This window comes from Numenius arquata, chromosome 11, assembly GCF_964106895.1.
Source record: "Numenius arquata chromosome 11, bNumArq3.hap1.1, whole genome shotgun sequence".
NCBI lineage: Eukaryota > Metazoa > Chordata > Aves > Charadriiformes > Scolopacidae > Numenius > Numenius arquata.
Genome location: NC_133586.1, coordinates 36,102,420 through 36,119,458, shown reverse-complemented (window position 1 = coordinate 36,119,458; position 17,039 = coordinate 36,102,420). Strand labels below are relative to the sequence as shown.

Sequence of the window (17,039 nt, the reverse complement as noted above, 5' to 3'; positions counted from 1 at the left end):
CTTCGGAGAGCCGAGCCCTGCCGATGAGACTCGGGTATTTCCGGAACGGCCCGAGCGCGCTTCGGTTTTTTCCGGAGCGCGGTCGGGCATTTCCGGGGGCGGCCGATAAACGGCCGTCGGCTTCTTAACGGCGCTTCGCGCGCGCGCACCCGCCCGCAGCCTGGAGCCGGGGCGGAAGTGCGGGTGGCAGACGTCAGTTCCGGACAGTGACGGAGCGGCGGGTCAGAGGCGGCAGCAAAATGGCGGCGCCTGAGGAGCGGGAGCTGACGGCGGAGCAGACCGAGAAGCTGCTGCAGTTCCAGGTGCCGTGTCGGCGGGGGGGCCGTGCCGGCCGGCGGGAGCGGAGGAGGCGGCGCGCTGGCAAGGAACGGGCTGGGCTGGTCCCGCCCCGCCGGCCTGCTGCGGGCCGGGGGGTACGGGGCTCATCGAGAGCCGGGGCAGGCCTCGCCTGGAGCGGGCCCGGCGGTGGGGGGCGAGAAGAGAGAGCCCCGTGGTCCCGGCCCTGGCGGGGGCAAGGGTGGTCCCCGCGGGGGCGAGTGAAGCTCCTCCGAGGGGCTTGGGCTCCCTGGGCTGGGGCCTCGCTGAGGGGCCGGCCGGCGCTGTGCGTGCCCCCAGCGCTTCGTTAGGAATGGTGTTCTGTCATCGCTAATTGGGGAGGCAGGAAGTGACTGCTGAATAAACCCTATTAACGCTACGCGGGAAAAAACTACTTGGTAAGTCCCGGCCATTTTAATTAGGTAGTCTGAAAAATTCCCTTTCTTGTCATCAGCACTGAATGGGAGAACCTTTCCTGGCGTCTTGGGAGGGTTAGACGGTGGGTTTCTATGGAATGTGGTTTCTCAGAAAATTGCTTCCAATCCTCACAGTTTGGTAATGCCTACTACGGGGAGGCCACTGGGGATTGTAATGATCTAATCTTGCTGTCTGCTACATAACAGGGGCTGGGTCGGTTAACCTTTGGTTTGCCAGGGCCTCAGGGCTGTGTAGCAGTTGAATAATTAAAAAGAAAAAATAATCTACAGATGTGGTTTATTGGGGAGAAAATAGCGCTGTGGAGTTGAAATACTTAAGGCTTCTCAGTGAGAAGTAATTAAACATGCTGGCCAATGAAAATTATCTTCAGGTGTCTTGGGTTTGTGTCTGAGTTGTAGAGCATCATGTGGTGTTCCTTGGATTGTAGAGTTCTTTTACAAATAGAGTATTTTCTTTCAGTAGTGCTTTATTTTTTTCATATTCATTTTTTTAGAACTGTGCTCTGCATTTTTCTGGTGTGATGTAATTGTAGAAATACAGGGCTTAAAGGAACTAGAGGGGCATCCAGCCCTGCCTTCCACAGCTGAGATAGGTGCAGGTGTTATTCGTCGTTACAAACAGATATTTGCCAAGCCTTTACCTCTGAGTCAGGGGGATTAAACAACCTCCTGAAGTAATTAATGTGCTGCGGTGTTTCTCTGTGACTATAGCTAAGAGGAAACTTTTTTTACAGATATCCCCTCTAAATCTTTACTGCAAACTAAACTGGTTGGGCAGCCTTACAGACAAAGGAGGCAGAGCAATGTTAACAATTGCTTTCTCAATACTACTATTTGCCATGTAAGTATATGAGGTTTAAGCCATTGCTTATGCTGCACATAATATATGTGCAAAAGCTGTCCTCCAGCTCCTATTCTCTTGCTGTAAGATATCATAGTACTTATTACTCTACTGAATCTGGACAGATAGGACCAGCTGCACTCATCAGTGTCCCTGTTGCTATTTTCAAAACCCTGTGGGCAGCTGTGAAACTAAAGAATCCTGTTTCCTAGTGCTACCTGGTGTTGCCATGGACAGCAGGGTTGGGGGCTGGAGGGGAAGGAGAAGGAGTCAGAAAGAGGGATTCAGGTTTTAGTCCAGCTTCTTGGTGTGAAATGGAGGGAAATGCTCCTTTCATTATAAAGGGGAGAATTTTTTCAGATAGAAGACAGCTGCTGTCCAGAGCCTGATGTGAAAACTGTAGTCCAGAAGGCTTTGATACCAGGATCTTCTCATTCCTCTGTCCCCTGGGGTATATGGGATTAGCTTTTCACCAGGGCTGGGCTAGTGACAGACTTCACTGGTGATTCCTTCTCCTTTGGTACTCAGCACCTGGCTGAAAGGAGCTCAGGTGTGCAGTATGGCTTGTTTCTTTGAAATGAAGTAGAGTAAATCAGTCCACCTGGAAAAGGGTTTTTTTTTTTTCTTGTTTCCAAATCAGCTGGACTCTAAAGAGCATTTGCTGTTTGGAGAGGATGGCTAACTCTCATTAAAATCATTTGTACATTGCTATTGCTGCAAAACACTGCTACAGTTAACTTGTAAACCTTTCAGGGATTCCCGCTGTCTTTGGAGGGAACACTTAAATGTTTTCAAAGATAACTTTTCACTTTTGTTATGCACTGTCGTAACTCATTTGTACAATATTTGTTCTGTGGTGGCAGGGCATTGTACTTCCACAGAAGGTGGCATGGCACTGCAGTGTGAGTAAAGCAGGAGAGCAGAATAGGAAAGAAGGGAGTGGGGATAATAGAGGAGGTAAGCAATAGCAAAAGGCCCTGAATAGTGTTACAATTAAATGGAGAGCCAGGAGGGAAGTGTTGAACAAGAGCTGTAGGCTGCCATTTACCCAGCAAACGGCTGTTCTGGGTGAAGATTCTGTTGCCCTACACTGTTTATCCTACTTCTGCTGGAAATTCTTCCTTCCAAGGTAAAGAGGTGAAAGCCTGTTGTTCTGTTTGTGGGCCAAGCTGTTGGGGTTACAGTTTAAATACATGCTTTGCATTAATTCCACTGATGTTTGCTTGATGTGCTTTGATAGTGCTCATATAAACAGCTCTGCTGGCAGAACGGTGGAAGTAGCATCTCTCTTCCTATGGACAGGGCTGGAATAGAGCAGTTGTCTGCTATCCTGCTATGGCAGGTTAATGGAGTGGAAAAAAAAGAGTACCAATACGGAGAGATAATTGGGATAAACTTGAAATAAAAGCAAAAAAAGCACTCTTGCGTGCTTTCAACTTCCCATTTACTGCTGAAGCATTGGCTAATGTAAAAGAGTAAAAATAAAATAAGCATCTAAATTTTTCGTCTGTCAAGACTTTGCTGTCTTGACATCTGTAGAGAGAAACTTGCTTTGAACAGCTTAAGAAAGCTGTGGAGATACAGTTCCATTTGGGAGATGGAAGAAGTAGCAAAGCAGCTTTTGTAGGATCTTGTTATTGATCTGTGCCCATTACACTCGGGCTGATGTCTAACATACTTATAATATGCAAATACAAAGTAATGGAGGGTTATTCGCAAAGGAAAAAAGGTAGCACTCACGATACCATCTCCAAATGGGGAAAACAAAATGCTCAGGACTGAAAACATCTCTTGTTTAAAGAAGAGAGAGGAAACGGAGAACTCCAGGCATCTTTCCTACTCAGTGCATTGCATATTGATCAAAAGCCTCTTAAAGGCATTTGCTGTAATATGCAAAGAGAAACTCTCTCAGGAAAGGCTTTTCTTGCTGCCTCAAGTCAGATGTTCTTTACCCTTGGAAACATAATTCTCTGGAATTTGTCAGTGGGTTGGGAACTAAGAGCAGTGCCAGTTGCAGTCCTGTGGATTTGCATCTCATACGCTTGTATGTTGAAACACAGCGTATCTGCAGAGGGAACAATTTCTTAAGTCCAGTTTACAACCTTTGTCCACTCAGGAGTATTCCTTCTGTCTTTGAAGCATGGAATTGCACTTTCCACTACTTCAGTACTGAGAAGATTTTAGCATTCTGAGCAGTCTCAAAGGTGAGAGATGCAAATAATTATATCCAACAGCAGCTTTGGTATGTTTTAGGACAGTGCTGTGCTTTAAGGACTTTGAGAAGGCAATGTTGAACTTTCCTGGCTTTTGCGGTACTGAATATTTTGTTTTGTAAATGTTATCCACTGTCTTGAGCTTGGATCTACATTTATTTGAAGGTTTGAGGGTGCTAGTTTAATGGGATTAATTTTATTTTTAAGAGGGGGGCCTTATCTTTTTATTACTTACTGTATCTGTGTAAGATGTGTGCTCTGTGAGGCAGAGTAGCAAAGTAGTAGTTGGTGACTGATTTGAAGACTGTTTGTTCTCATAACCTTAATGATACTAAGGTACAATTCATGCTTCTTTGTCTGGCATATGAATAACGCAGTTGGCAGCTAGCTGTGAGATTCACCAGAAACGATACAACTGGTCCAGTGGAAATGATGTAGTGTTTCAAGTTTGTAATCTGTTTCTGTGACTAAGGTGAAGCAGTAGCTGTAGAAAGTACTGAGATAATAGTATAAATGGTCGTTGGGAGTGATAGGGAACAGTATCAGTGTTTACCAGCAAGTGTTGTCTAAACTGACAGTTGAACCGTCTTCTGTGGCTCCTTTATGTTGAGACCAAGTTGTTCTGAACCAGCGTGTGTCTTCCAGAACATCCTGGAACTGGAGTGTGGCTGTCTCATGGAGTGTGTCAAAGTAACATTCAAAAAGGTGTTCAGTTTGTAAAGCTGCCTTTACACAGGCAATTTCTTTTCCCTGTAACGTTTCGTTGTGCATCTTCATTGATCAGAAGAGTGGTGGGAGCACTAGGCACAGTGCTACTGGGGTGGCTCTGTCACTTCTGTTTCATGTTGAGAGCAACTGTATTAAAATGCTAAGGAAAAAAAAAGTAGACTCGCCTCCACGGAGAAGTGTTGTAGAAGATGCTGAGATCTAGCAACAGCGTGCCTGTTGCTGTAACGTGGTCGGGAAGGGGTGAAGTTTCCAGCCTGTAGCCTGTCTCTGTGGAGCTCAGTAGGTCTTGCAAATGCTGCAGTGATTCAGTACTTATTGAATGCTTGTTCATAGTTCTGCGCAGCTGTTACTTTGGTGCTGCTTTCTGACCTAAAACTGTTAAAGTGTTTTGCATAATTGAAAAAGGAGAGAATGTTGGGTGGGTAGTGAAACCCTGTTATTAGTGCTGAGTGATAATCCAGACATTTAGAGACAAAGGTGTGAATGAGTTTGAGTCTTGTAAATTTTGCAAACACCAGCAGAAATTCCAGGGTGTTAAGGAATGGTAATCAGAAGACTTTCAAGGCTTTGAAATACACACGGTTTTTACTCTGTTGTAAAATCAAATAATTGAGTAAATTGCAGGTGCCTTTTAAGATGTCCTTTTAGAAGGACAAGTGCTTTCTGTAGGAATCTGGGGTAAAAAAAAAAAAAAAATTGGAATACAAAACCTAAATTTTACTCAAGCAAATCTTTAAAGATAGTTAAACCCCGAATTGTGAAGCAAGTGATAAATGAAGGTGTTCTGACAGCAACAGCTGAGTTCACTGAGCTTCATTTCTTCTAGGAAATTGACTTCTGTAGTGCCTCCTTACAAGGCTTGCTGCAGAGTTACTTTTTAATATTTATACACCACTGGGCAGTGACTTGAAGTGGTTTTTTTCCTGAGTGACTGCAGTTACATAGTTAATATCAGCAATGCTTTGAACAGTCGGGTTCTGTACAGCAGAATAAAACAATGATTTTTTTTTTTTGCCCAGTAGATTGGGGAGAAGGTAAGAGATCTGTGGAGACTTCATGAGAAAGGATTCAAGAAATGCTCAAAGTTTGATCTGAGCCCAGAGCTTGAATAGGGCATCTGTCCACAGTGTGACTTGGGTGGAAAGAGTATGTGGAATGTATGAATGGGGGCAGGGAAGGGAATAGATGCACCCTCCTCCTCCAGTAAAACCCTAGTTCAGTGCATTCTTAAATGGTCAGCTTGTCAAGACTGCCTCAGGGGCTTTTAAATGAAGCAAGAAATGGGGGAGATGAACAGAATTAAATAGGATTGCTAACAATGGATTGGATTGCAAGGTGTAATAGAAACCATGCACAAGGGTTTGTATCAAATCACTGTTCTGTGTTTGCAATCATCGTGAGCTGCCTCCCGCAGAAAAGCTACTCTCTGCTTTATCACAGACTGGGGGAATAAAAGTTCCCTGCTCTTCGCCACACTCCTACATGGCTGAGACCTCCTCAGGTGCGGCAGAGAAGAGCGTGTGGTGCTGGCAGGCAGAGGCCAGGCAAGGCTCTGGTGTATTTCAGCTTACACAACCTCTGCAGGTCAGCAGCTCTGTCTGTCACGGTGTGAGCAGTCCAGTGGCAAAGCAGCCTGCTTCACTTCCCGGCTCCATCCTTGAGCTGTCCAGGGAGATACACCCGCTGTGGGGTTACAGCAGCTGGCCGGTGGGGGGGTCTGGAGAGAAATCCACTAGGGGAGAACATGAAGCATTAAGAATTGGTGGAGTTTTGTTGTCAAGAGTGACCTTGCTGGAGAAATTGTCATATTTTAAGTCTCCTTATATCACCAGCACATTTCTGTGTTGAATTTGTTACACTGCTTATGATGAGTATTGTTGTTGCTTCTGCCATTGTGTATCCAAGCTAAATAATTGCTTCTGAAGGTATAACTGCTTTCTTGGCTTTCTGTTGCCCAGTTATAAAAAAAAACCCAAACACTCAAAAAAAAAAAAAACCCAAACAAACAAAAAAAACCACCACAACTAACAAACACACCTTCTTACTCCTTTTAATTTTAAAATAACAGTAGTTTCCTTCAAAATTGCCAGCATTGTTTATGGTGTCACCTGTAACGATCTTGCACTGACTGATTAAAAGGATTGATCTTAAAAGGTTAGTGGCAGCACACTTATGGCTTTATGTTTTCCTGTGAAAGTGTGTGCTTTGGCTCTGGTGGTAGGTGCGGGATACAACCCTGAAATGTCCGTTCAAACACCTTACAGCGAGTGGTGTGGGGAGAGATGTGTTTGTGGCACAGCGACAGGGGTGTTCGCTTCAGCAAAGATTTGTCTCCATTCAAGAGGTGCTGATGCGGCTTCCTGTAATAACAAATACTGTTGTTTGATCTCTTGTGGATGAGTTCTGAGTGGCACAGGGTTAAAATGTGCCTTCCAAACGTTGATGTGAGAGCCCAGTGGCTTTGAGGTTTGCTTGTGTGTTTGGACTGTGTTTTCTGCTTCAGCTCTTGTCTGTGTTCGACTGGATTTTGGTTTTTTTTAACTACAGAATCCCCTGTGATGCTGGAAAACACTACCTTCATTAGTGCCTGGCTCGTTTTGGTCTGTTTATGCTTGCCATGGGTGAAGTAATGGTCATATTGGGTTTTTAGAAATGCTTTGCCTGTCTCTTAAGTTGATGCTTTGAGGTGATGTTTGAGGGCGTCGGCCTAGCGTATCCTTCTAGAGTGAAATTTATGGGCAATGTTATGTTAGACTGTTAACTACAGCTGCACTCAGCCCAGTCACGGGCCTTGGGCACTGCTGAGAATTGGCTGATGCTGGAAGAGTGCAAAGGCCTGTTTGAGGCTTCCTGTGTGTTTACAGATTTGGGTTGGCTCAAGTTGCTCCACTTTTAAACTGAGAGCAGAGCACTTTAAAAAAAGAGTATTGTGGTAATGTGTTGTGGAAAGTCCTGTCTATGCTCACGTGTTGCAAAGAATGGTAAAAATACAGCACTTCCCTGACACTCCTCTGCTTTTATTCTCCGTTAGGACTTGACTGGCATAGAGTCCATGGACCAATGTCGTCACACACTGGAGCAGCACAACTGGAACATAGAGGTACCACTGCAAATAAGATTCGTAGTGATTTCAAGTACTCAAGCAGAGTACTCTGTGGGGAGGGGAGGCCCTACCTGTAAGATTTAATGTGTCAAACACTAAATTTACACTAGTAGCTCTTTATAACAGTGTCTGGATATTGTCAGAGAGCTGGTTTCAGAAGTACACAGCGGATTTCTTACGGCTGTGAACAGTCACTTGACTGGCACACTGTAACTTCCCATAGTGCACGTGTGCGGGCTGCCATGGAAAAGTTTTTCCATGCAGAAGAGAGTGTTGGTGGACACCATTTGTAATAAGTCATGCTTACCCAGTGCTCTGGGGCTATGGACAAATGATACTTACTGTTAGTGCCCAAAGTATTAAAAAAGGCATTTTCTGCCATCCTTAAATGTCTAAAAACTCCCTTTGCTCTTTCTTGTGTCAAAGGCAGCTGTACAGGACCGACTGAATGAGCAAGAAGGTGTCCCAAGTGTCTTTAATCCTCCTCCGTCACGGCCATTGCAGGTCAATACAGCCGACCACAGGATCTACAGCTATGTTGTCTCAAGGCCACAGCCAAGGGCAAGTTATCTTACAGTGGTTTTTGTCCTGCTTCTTGGGTGACTCTTTGTGGGCAACAGAACTTGCAAGCAGGGAGAGGAATTGTTTTCTTTTTATGCTGTTATCTCCTTTCTAAATATTTTATCTTCTGAAAACAAAATGTAGACCTATTCCTTCAGCCTGTGTTACTACTGTGGATATTGAGCAACCTGCTCTAGTGGAGGTGTCCCTGCCCATGGCAGGAGGGTTGGAACTCGATGATCTTTAAGGTCCCTTCCAACTCTAACCATTCTATGATATTTTCTCTATGGTGTCATTCACAGTGTGAGACAACCTTCTTTGTCATGGAGTGTCTTGCTGTGGCATAGTAAAGCTTATTCAGTTGGAACAAAGAACTGTCTGCTCCTTATGGCAAAGCAATTTTTTTTTTTTTAAGAACTCCCCTAAAATTTATATTAATTTGAACTCAGTATCAATTACTTGTGTTAATGTTTCATAAACAAATTTGCATGAGCACCTGTAAGACTCAGTGCTGTTAATCCCTTTGTGCAGTTGTACTGTTAAGAAAATTAACACAGAGCAAAAGCATTGCTGCTTGAATAGTCAGTGACGCTGGTTTTCAAATGTGTCGTGTTGAATTCTGACGGAACCGTGCTAGTCACTGAAACTGGATTTGATGTGTCTGAAGCCATGAAATATTGCTGGGCTGCTTTGCAGGGGTTGGAGCACTGATACTCCTGTGTGTGCCTGTGTGCTTGATGCTGGTGGCCACTTTGCTTTAGCAGGCCTGCTCCTGGCATGGAGACTGTTCTAATTCTTCGTTTGTAATTGCAGGGCCTATTAGGATGGGGTTACTACTTCATAATGCTTCCATTCCGATTTACCTATTATACATTACTTGATATATTTAGGTAAGTATTTTTTTGTGCTGACTCATGTATTGACTGCATCAAGACATGCTCTAGTGTAGATTTGGCTGTACCTCTGTCACTTGGGTCTTTAATGGCAGATTTTGCATTTATTTGCTGAACTGGCTTTATCTGTATCTTGGTAAAGTTCCTACCCTGTTTAGTAAGAAATCTTATTGGAGAGAAAAAGAGCATCTTGCAGCCTTGTAAGTGAAATATTTAATTGGAGTTCTAACTCCATGCAGCTTTACAGTTTGAGTGCCACACAACAGGGATGCAAAACAGTGTCAAACTGTCTGGTATTCTTGGACAAACAGCTTGATCAGAATCGTGCTGGGCTGCAGGTTAACCTGCCCTAATACCTGTACATTACCTGGCAAAACCCAAACTGGAAACACCTCTCCTTTTTCCCCTTGGTGTCTGTTGTCTCACTTCCCTTTACTGCCCCAAAGGGCTAGTTCATCTTGCCTCCTTACAGCATTGATAGAGAGAAAAGGGAATGTTGAAAGGTGGTAAATATCCAGCAGTCCTGCCACCTGTGTTGTTTGGGCAGTTTATCCTGTTGTATTGCTTTTCCTCCTTAAAGACTTTTCCAAAGTTCAGTGTGGCTTCAGTGCATCTATAGAACTAAACAAGCATCCATAGAACTAAACAACATTGATATCTGCCTTGCAGTTAAGTTTTTTCAGCCTCAGAGGAATGGCTGTTTATTCTGTCTTCACTGGACTCCTAGTGTAATGTTCTTTTTCTGCAGTGCTTTGCACTCTGGAATTCTTAGTCTTGGAATAGCAGAAATGCAGTTTTCAAAGTTATCTGGACAAAACTGTGTGGCTTCTAACAGCCTGTCTTTGACTAAATTCTTCAAACCTCACACTGTTCGTCTGGCTTATGCCTGATGCTTCAGAGGAAGTTGAGACTTATTCATGCAGAATTCAGATACTTGCTGATGCCTGGCATGAGATAATATTTGACTGGGGGGGGTCTTCTGTAGTAATGGTATCACTTTGGAGCAGGTGGCAGTTCAGGTTGTGATTATAAATGTTCAAGGGTCTCAGCTGTGACTTTTTTCCTCTTTATGAATACCAGTGACTGTCTGTGGAAAAGAAAACCTGTTCTTCAGAAAGTCAGTAAGCTGAATTTCCAGTGTCCTTTGCTTCCTTCCTAGGTTTGCTCTGCGTTTTATACGCCCTGATCCTCGTAGTCGGGTCACTGACCCAGTGGGTGACATTATTTCATTTATTCATATGTTTGAGGAAAAATATGGGAGGATACACCCTGTCTTCTACCAGGGAACTTACAGCCAGGTCAGTGTCACATGTTGGTACATAGATCCTGGGGAGATGGAGAGTGGGGATTTTGCCAGATGGTACCAGGGCCTATGTGGCAAAATGGCTTTTCATTGAAAAGCCCAGCGTTTGTCCCCAAACTGTTTAACAGGGTAATGGAGAGCTAGTGAACAAGTGTATTGGAAAACCAGTGACTGCCAGGCTTGATGGTATGCCAAGCCTGCAAAGTTGGAAAGCAAAGCTGCTCTGACTGTTCCTCGACCGTCTGTGTGGCTCTGTAGCCAACAGCTACTCTTTGTAGTCCTGCCTTTGTTTTTACAAACTGACGTGGTATGCCAGAATCTGTCCTTCTGTTCACCAAATTGGGATTGATTGCCTGGGCTTGTATTATAATGAAAGTCCAGAACTTGGTGTGGGTCCTCAAAATTGAGAGAGGAAGTCCCTGAAGAAATTATGGGAGGTGAGAGTTCTGTATGTTAGATCTGGGCTGATGGTGCTCTCTGTAAAAGTGGGACATCCCAATGTGTACTGCCTCTTCTGCAGCTTCTCTCAGCCTAGCCAAGGGAAGGGCCTCCTGCAGTGTGTCCCAGCAGACAGTTGGATCAGCACTGCTTCCTGAGTGCCAGAGAAGAATGTGGAGTCTGTTTCTGCTCCATGCTGCACAGCGATGGAGCTCGCCACCTCCACAGCTCTTCTGGGCCCCTCTGTCTTGCCTGGAATCCAAACTCAAAACAACCACGGAATGGTTAGGCCACTAAAACTCAGTGCCAGTAAACAGGGAGCCTATTGTGCGCTTATCCTGTGGTCTTGTTAAGAAATGCTCTTGGGTGGGTGGAATCCAGAGACCATAGATGCAAAAAAGGGTTTTGTTGTTGGTTGGTTGGTTTTTTTGGTTTGGTTTGTTTTTTTTTTTGTTGGGGCCTGCAGCATTTTTGAGTTATCTTTTTTTAGTAGTGTTTTCATTTGATGTGATCTGAAGATTGTGTCCTGTGCTGGCTGGAGCGGAGAGCTCAGCCTTGGCTGCTGTGAGTCTAAGGGATGAAGGAGGGCTCTTCACTGCCAGCTGAGTCTGGCGGGGCAGTGGGGGGTGTCAATCTGCGCAGTTGCCTACCTGGCTTCTCTCCGAGTTCAGTGTTCTCCAGAGGCACATCCTGAAAGGAATGTGAAAGGACAGAACTAAATGAGGGTTTAGTCAGAAGGTCTGACAGGTTCATCCTCCACTGCTGCTTCATTAAAACTGTGCTAGTGGCAGAGTAATGGCCTGGGTAAATGTTGTTGAACTGTGTCACGCAAGTCTTGTGGGTGCTGCTTTCCCCTTGCCTAGAGACCCTATAACTTAACTTCCTCTGCTCTTATGCCAAGGCACTGAATGATGCCAAGCGGGAGCTGCGCTTCCTGTTGGTTTATCTTCATGGAGATGACCACCAAGACACAGATGAATTCTGCCGGTAGGTAGGAGAGTTTTCCAAATAGTTATCTTTGCACTTTAAATACAGCTTCATTCACACAATCTCTTCTCATCCCCTAGCAATACACTGTGCGTACCCGAGGTGATCACCCTCATAAACACTAGAATGCTCTTCTGGGCTTGTTCAACCAATAAACCGGAGGGATACAGAGGTGAGTGTGTCCCTCTTGGCCTTTACCTGTCTCTGAGACAAACTTATGTGTTTGAAACACACTGTTGGTTTTTGTGCAAGGAGACAAGAGATTTTGGGATTGCATGGGGAAATGCATGTTGTTTTTCATGTGGTATCTCGGAGGGCCTGTTTGGATGCCAGAGAAATAACCTTTTGTTCTTAACCTTTGCTGTTCCAAGTGTTGCTGGGCACTCCTAGTTGTGTGCTCTTTGCTGCTGGCATTCAAGCTGCTTTTAGTGCCTCGTTAGTGGGAGTTGGTGGGTGTGTGCCGAGGATTAAACTGAGTGCAGAAACAAGTATCTAACTAGCTGTACCCTTAACGCTGGTTTGTATTACGCCTGAGGCCAGGAGTGACTTGTTAGGTGCATTCTTTCCCTTTCTGAGACAGGCATCTTTACTCCACACCCAGTCCCTTTCTCCTTGAAAGTCCACAGCGAGGTCTTTTAAGTACTGTCTTTCCAGAGCTGTTGATACCTGACCTGTCAGCATTTTGGTAGAGTTTTGCTGCAAATCGGGGCTTTTCCCAAAGTTCTGTTTGTGCCTCCTGTGTCTCTTCTGTGCCTTCCTGTTTCATGGCAGGAGAGGCCAGGAGTTGCGGTTCTAAATCGGGGTCATTCCTGGCTTCATAGTTCAGCTACCAGCACCTTGAAAGAATGGCTTTCTAAGGAGACATCCTTTTACTTACTGCTGTTTCATTGCTGCAATGCTTTGGAGTCACAGCCTAGAAAGCAGAGCTGGAAGAGATCATGGGCTTTCATTTAATCCACGAGTTGTTCTGATTTAGTTTGGAGGGTTCCTTTGGTAATGACTGCTCCAACTTGTGTGATAGGCTATGCATGCCTTGAGGAGGAGGAGGTGGTATTTGTTCACAGGTGAATGGTAACTTAAAAGCCCTTGATCTGCTTCATTCTGTGCTTCAAGACAGAGCCTGTCTTGAAGCTTCTGTCTTGAGCTGGCAGAAACAATTTAATTTTGTTCTGAAATGTCCAGGAAGGACACTGCCATCTTCCCCGTGACAGTATCTTCCAGAGTCTGGTCATCCTTAATATTAGCAGGTGTTGCCCTGTGCTTGACCTGTTTAACTTCCTGCAGTTTAAACCCAGGGCTTTTTGTCCTATTCTGAATGGACATTCAAAGCAAATTACTTCCTGCTTGATTTCAATAACCTTTTTGGTTATTTGTAGTCTTGGGGTTTTTTCCCCTCAGTCTCTGTGCTCCAAGCCGTTTCCTCCCATTGCTAATTCGTAGGGTTTAGTTTGACAAAATGGGGCCTGAGGCCTTTTCTGGCTTGGAAGAGACAGTGGCTGTGGAAGCTGCTTTCCTGGGCTGTTGGTGATGGAAAGGGTTTGTGCTGTACTCTCTTGCTCACTCTTCTGGATGAGGAAGTCAAGGTGATGTCTGTGCCTGTTTCCCAGTCTCCCAGGCTCTGCGAGAGAACACATACCCATTCCTGGCTGTGATTATGCTGAAGGATCGCAGAATGACAGTAGTTGGGCGGCTAGAAGGCCTCATCCAGGCTGATGACCTCATTAATCAACTGATGTTCATCATGGATGCCAATCAGACGTACCTGGTGTCTGAACGCCTGGAAAGGTATGATGGGACCTGAGCTCCAGCAATGCAGACCTTGTGGAAGCAGGCTCTGCTCTGTCCCCTTCCTCCTTCCAGCCACTGTATGTAGGCAGGTAGGTCAGCATCTCCTGTTCTGTACCTCAGCCAGTGGGCTCTCCTCTTCCCAGTGGATTGCTGGTCCATAGATTCAGGCCACCCTATAGCCAAGGAGCTGGATGTGTCGTCCATACAGGCCCACTACTAAGAGATGGGTGTGAGTGTTCTACTGTTTTCTGCAGGTGGAGCACACCTGTAGTGTGCTGGAGCTCTGCAGGTAAAGCTTGGACAACAGCCAGGAGAAGCCAAGTGGGAGCAGAGGCATTGCAGGCAGGAGGAGCTGGTGTCTACAGCCAGTGGGTGGGCAGGTGTTGCTGCCTGGGCTGGCTCTCCTGAATTCCAGCTGTGGTGTTGGTGGTGCCTTGTGAGCATGAGCTCTATAGGGACACGCAGGCTGTGTCCAAAGTAGAATGCCACCTTCTAGTCTTCTGCCTGCCCCTCCTCTGTGCCCCTGTACTCAGTACTGGTGGGACTGTACCTCAAATATAATGTCTGGTTTTGGACCCCTCACTACACAAGAGACATTGAGGTGCTGGAGCGAGCCCAGAGAAGGCCAATGAAGCTGGTGAAGGGTCTAAATAATGACTCTTATGTGGAGCAGCTGAGGGAATGGCGGTTGTTTAGTCTGGACAAAAGGAGGCTGAGGGGAGACCTTACTGTTCTTACAACTACCTGAAAGGAGGTGGTTGTGAGGTGAGGGTCAGTCTCTTCTCCTAAGTAACAGATAGGACAAGTGGAAATGGCCTCAAGTTGCACCAGGGGAGCTTTAGATTGGATATTAGGGAAAATTTCTTTACCAAAAGGGTCATCAAGCATTGGAACAGGCTGCCCAGGAAGTAGTTGAGTCACTGTCCCTGGAGGTATTTGAAAGACTTCTAGATGTGGTGCTGAGGGACATGGTTTAGTGGTGAACTTGGTGGTGTTAGGCTAATAATTCAGCTCTATGATCTTAAAGGTCCTTTCCAACCTAAATAAGTCTATGGTTCTGTGATTTCTGCAGGGGACCCAGTAACACATTTTGATGCCTCTGGTTTCTAAAATATACAAGGAATTGTAGGAAGGAGATAAAACTGTGAGGAGTCTGAGGAATGAGGCAGAAATCTTGGGCACTGCTTGTGTGGCTCTCACCCAGCTGCAGTGCAGGAGAAGTCTTCTGTGTTCAGTTCATTTCCACTCAACCTGGGGAAACCCTTTGTGTGCTAGGGACTGTGGAGACTCAGCTTGCCTTTTAGGAGCTGGTGGTGAGGTGTTAACTGATCTATGATGAGTTTGAGGCTGTACCTGCACTCTCAGGTCTTCACTTTGGGGCCTGCTAGCCCTGACTGCTCCCTGCTCACATTTGCAGGGAAGAGAGGAACCAAACCCAAGTCCTGAGGCAGCAGCAGGATGAGGCATATCTGGCATCCTTACGCGCGGACCAGGAAAAAGAACGTAAGAAGAAGGAGGAACGGGAGAGGAAGAAGAAGAAGGAGGAGGAAGTGCAGCAGCAAAAACTAGCAGAGGAGAGACGGCGACAGGTGAGAGCAAACAGACTGCTGGAGAGCCTGGTGTGTCCTCCCGGAGGCTCAGGTTGTATAGAAGCAGTAGGGCTTTCTCATCGGATTGGAGCTGCTTGGGGTTTGAGTGTCCCCCAGGCCTCCTGGAGCAGCTGTGCTGCAGGGGGCAAGCATAAAGGTCAGTCCAGTGTGTGCCCCTTGCTCCTGCTCCCTCCTTTCTTTGCAGACACTGCAGGAGGAGAAGGAGCGAAAGTCCGAATGCCTTCCTCCCGAACCACATCCCGATGACCCAGAGAGCGTTAAGATCATTTTCAAGCTGCCTAATGATTCCAGAGTGGAGCGGCGATTCCACTTCACACAGTCACTGACGGTGAGCTTGGGGCAGAGCTGATGGGCTTCCCAGAGTAAAAAAAGGTCAAGAGATATTCTGCAGGTGGCTCAGCAAAGCTGTGGTTCCATTGGACTTTGCCAAATGGTGACTTTTGCTGAGAGCCTTAGCAGCCAGAGTTGTTCCTGGGTGAGGAGGGTGTGGAAAGGGAAGAAACTTTTTCTTCTCCTGAAAAGCTGAGTCTCTTGTTGTTCTCTGTTAATAAGAGCCAGAAACAGTGTCTGGACTTCCCAGGTGCTCTGTGACAAGTCCAGTTTCATGCCTGCTGAGAAAATGGCTGTCTCTTGTCTACAACGCAGTTATGGTACAGATTTGGTACCCTGTGAGATGCCATGGATGCGCTGTGGCTGTGTCATTGCTCCCCCAGCTGGCAGTTAATTCTGTGCTTCTTTCCAAGGTGATCCACGACTTCTTGTTCTCCTTGAAAGAAAGCCCTGAAAAGTTCCAGATTGAGGCCAATTTCCCTCGCCGTGTCCTGCCCTGCCTCCCTACAGAGGAGTGGCCCAACCCACCCACGCTGCAGGAGGCCGGACTCAGCCACACGGAAGTCCTCTTTGTGCAGGACCTCACGGACGATTGACACTTTTCCAGAAGACACAAAATGGAAAGAGAAATTCATATTATTATTATAATACAATATTTTTTTTAAAAGACTGCGTACAAACGAGGGATCAGAGACCACATTGCCTGTGCCAGCTGTGCTGTGTGTGTGCACTGGCGAGAGGAGGTGTGTGCACGTCCTCACACACCCGTGTACACAGCCATCCCCTACACTTGGAGGGCAGAGAGGGAGGGGAGCTGGTGTTGCCCCTCCGCCTTCCCTGGGGAGGAACAGGAATGGCAGCTCTCAGTAATTATTGCTTTTATTGACGACAATAATAATAAAACCCCAACAACGTGACATCTCGTGAAGATTTGATACTCTGCTGCTCTTGACAGCCAGAAGACCGGGCACCTGAATGTGCTGGGAGAGGGTGGGGGGAAAGGGCTGGACAGAATTTCTTCAGCTTCCCTCTGTGTATAAATATCTTTCTTCTAATATTTCTCTTGCTTTGTAATGACCAAAGGAGAATGGGGTTGACTATAGTATTAACTTTTTGATAAAGAGCTGGTTCGATTCTTACCTGTGTGGGGTCTTGCCCAGGGTTCTTAGCCTGCGTAGTGTAATAAACTCTGCCTCTAGCATGTCTGTGCCCATGCTTTCTGCCTCTGACCCCCCCTCCCTCCCCTCCCACCACAGCCCAGTGCTGGGGAAGGGGGTTCCAGCAGCTGTGCCTCTACAGCAAGTTATTGCTCACAGCATCCTGGGTGCGCTGATCTTCTGGCCTTGAATGCGTAGCTCTGCGAGCAGAGCTGCTGGTGTAAGAGAAACACGAGTGTCTAGACACAGGGGAAGGCGGTGCTGGGGCTGCTGCCTGCGGCAGGAGCTTGGGGCTGAGGCTGGACAGGAGAGAGATGGCCCTTCCTTGGTGTCC

General features: G+C 46.3%; 1 protein-coding gene across 1 annotated transcript; it reads left to right on the top strand.

The window, feature by feature from the left end:
* Positions 1-191: 191 nt before the first annotated feature.
* On the top strand, positions 192-16,751 carry FAF2 (Fas associated factor family member 2). Its single transcript, XM_074155928.1, has 11 exons — positions 192-302; positions 7,567-7,635; positions 8,065-8,199; positions 9,013-9,089; positions 10,252-10,390; positions 11,735-11,820; positions 11,901-11,992; positions 13,428-13,605; positions 15,026-15,197; positions 15,403-15,546; positions 15,962-16,751. Exons 1-11 carry the CDS (start codon positions 240-242, stop codon positions 16,142-16,144), a joined length of 1,338 nt encoding a protein of 445 aa, XP_074012029.1. The 5' UTR covers positions 192-239; the 3' UTR covers positions 16,145-16,751.
* Positions 16,752-17,039: the final 288 nt, after the last annotated feature.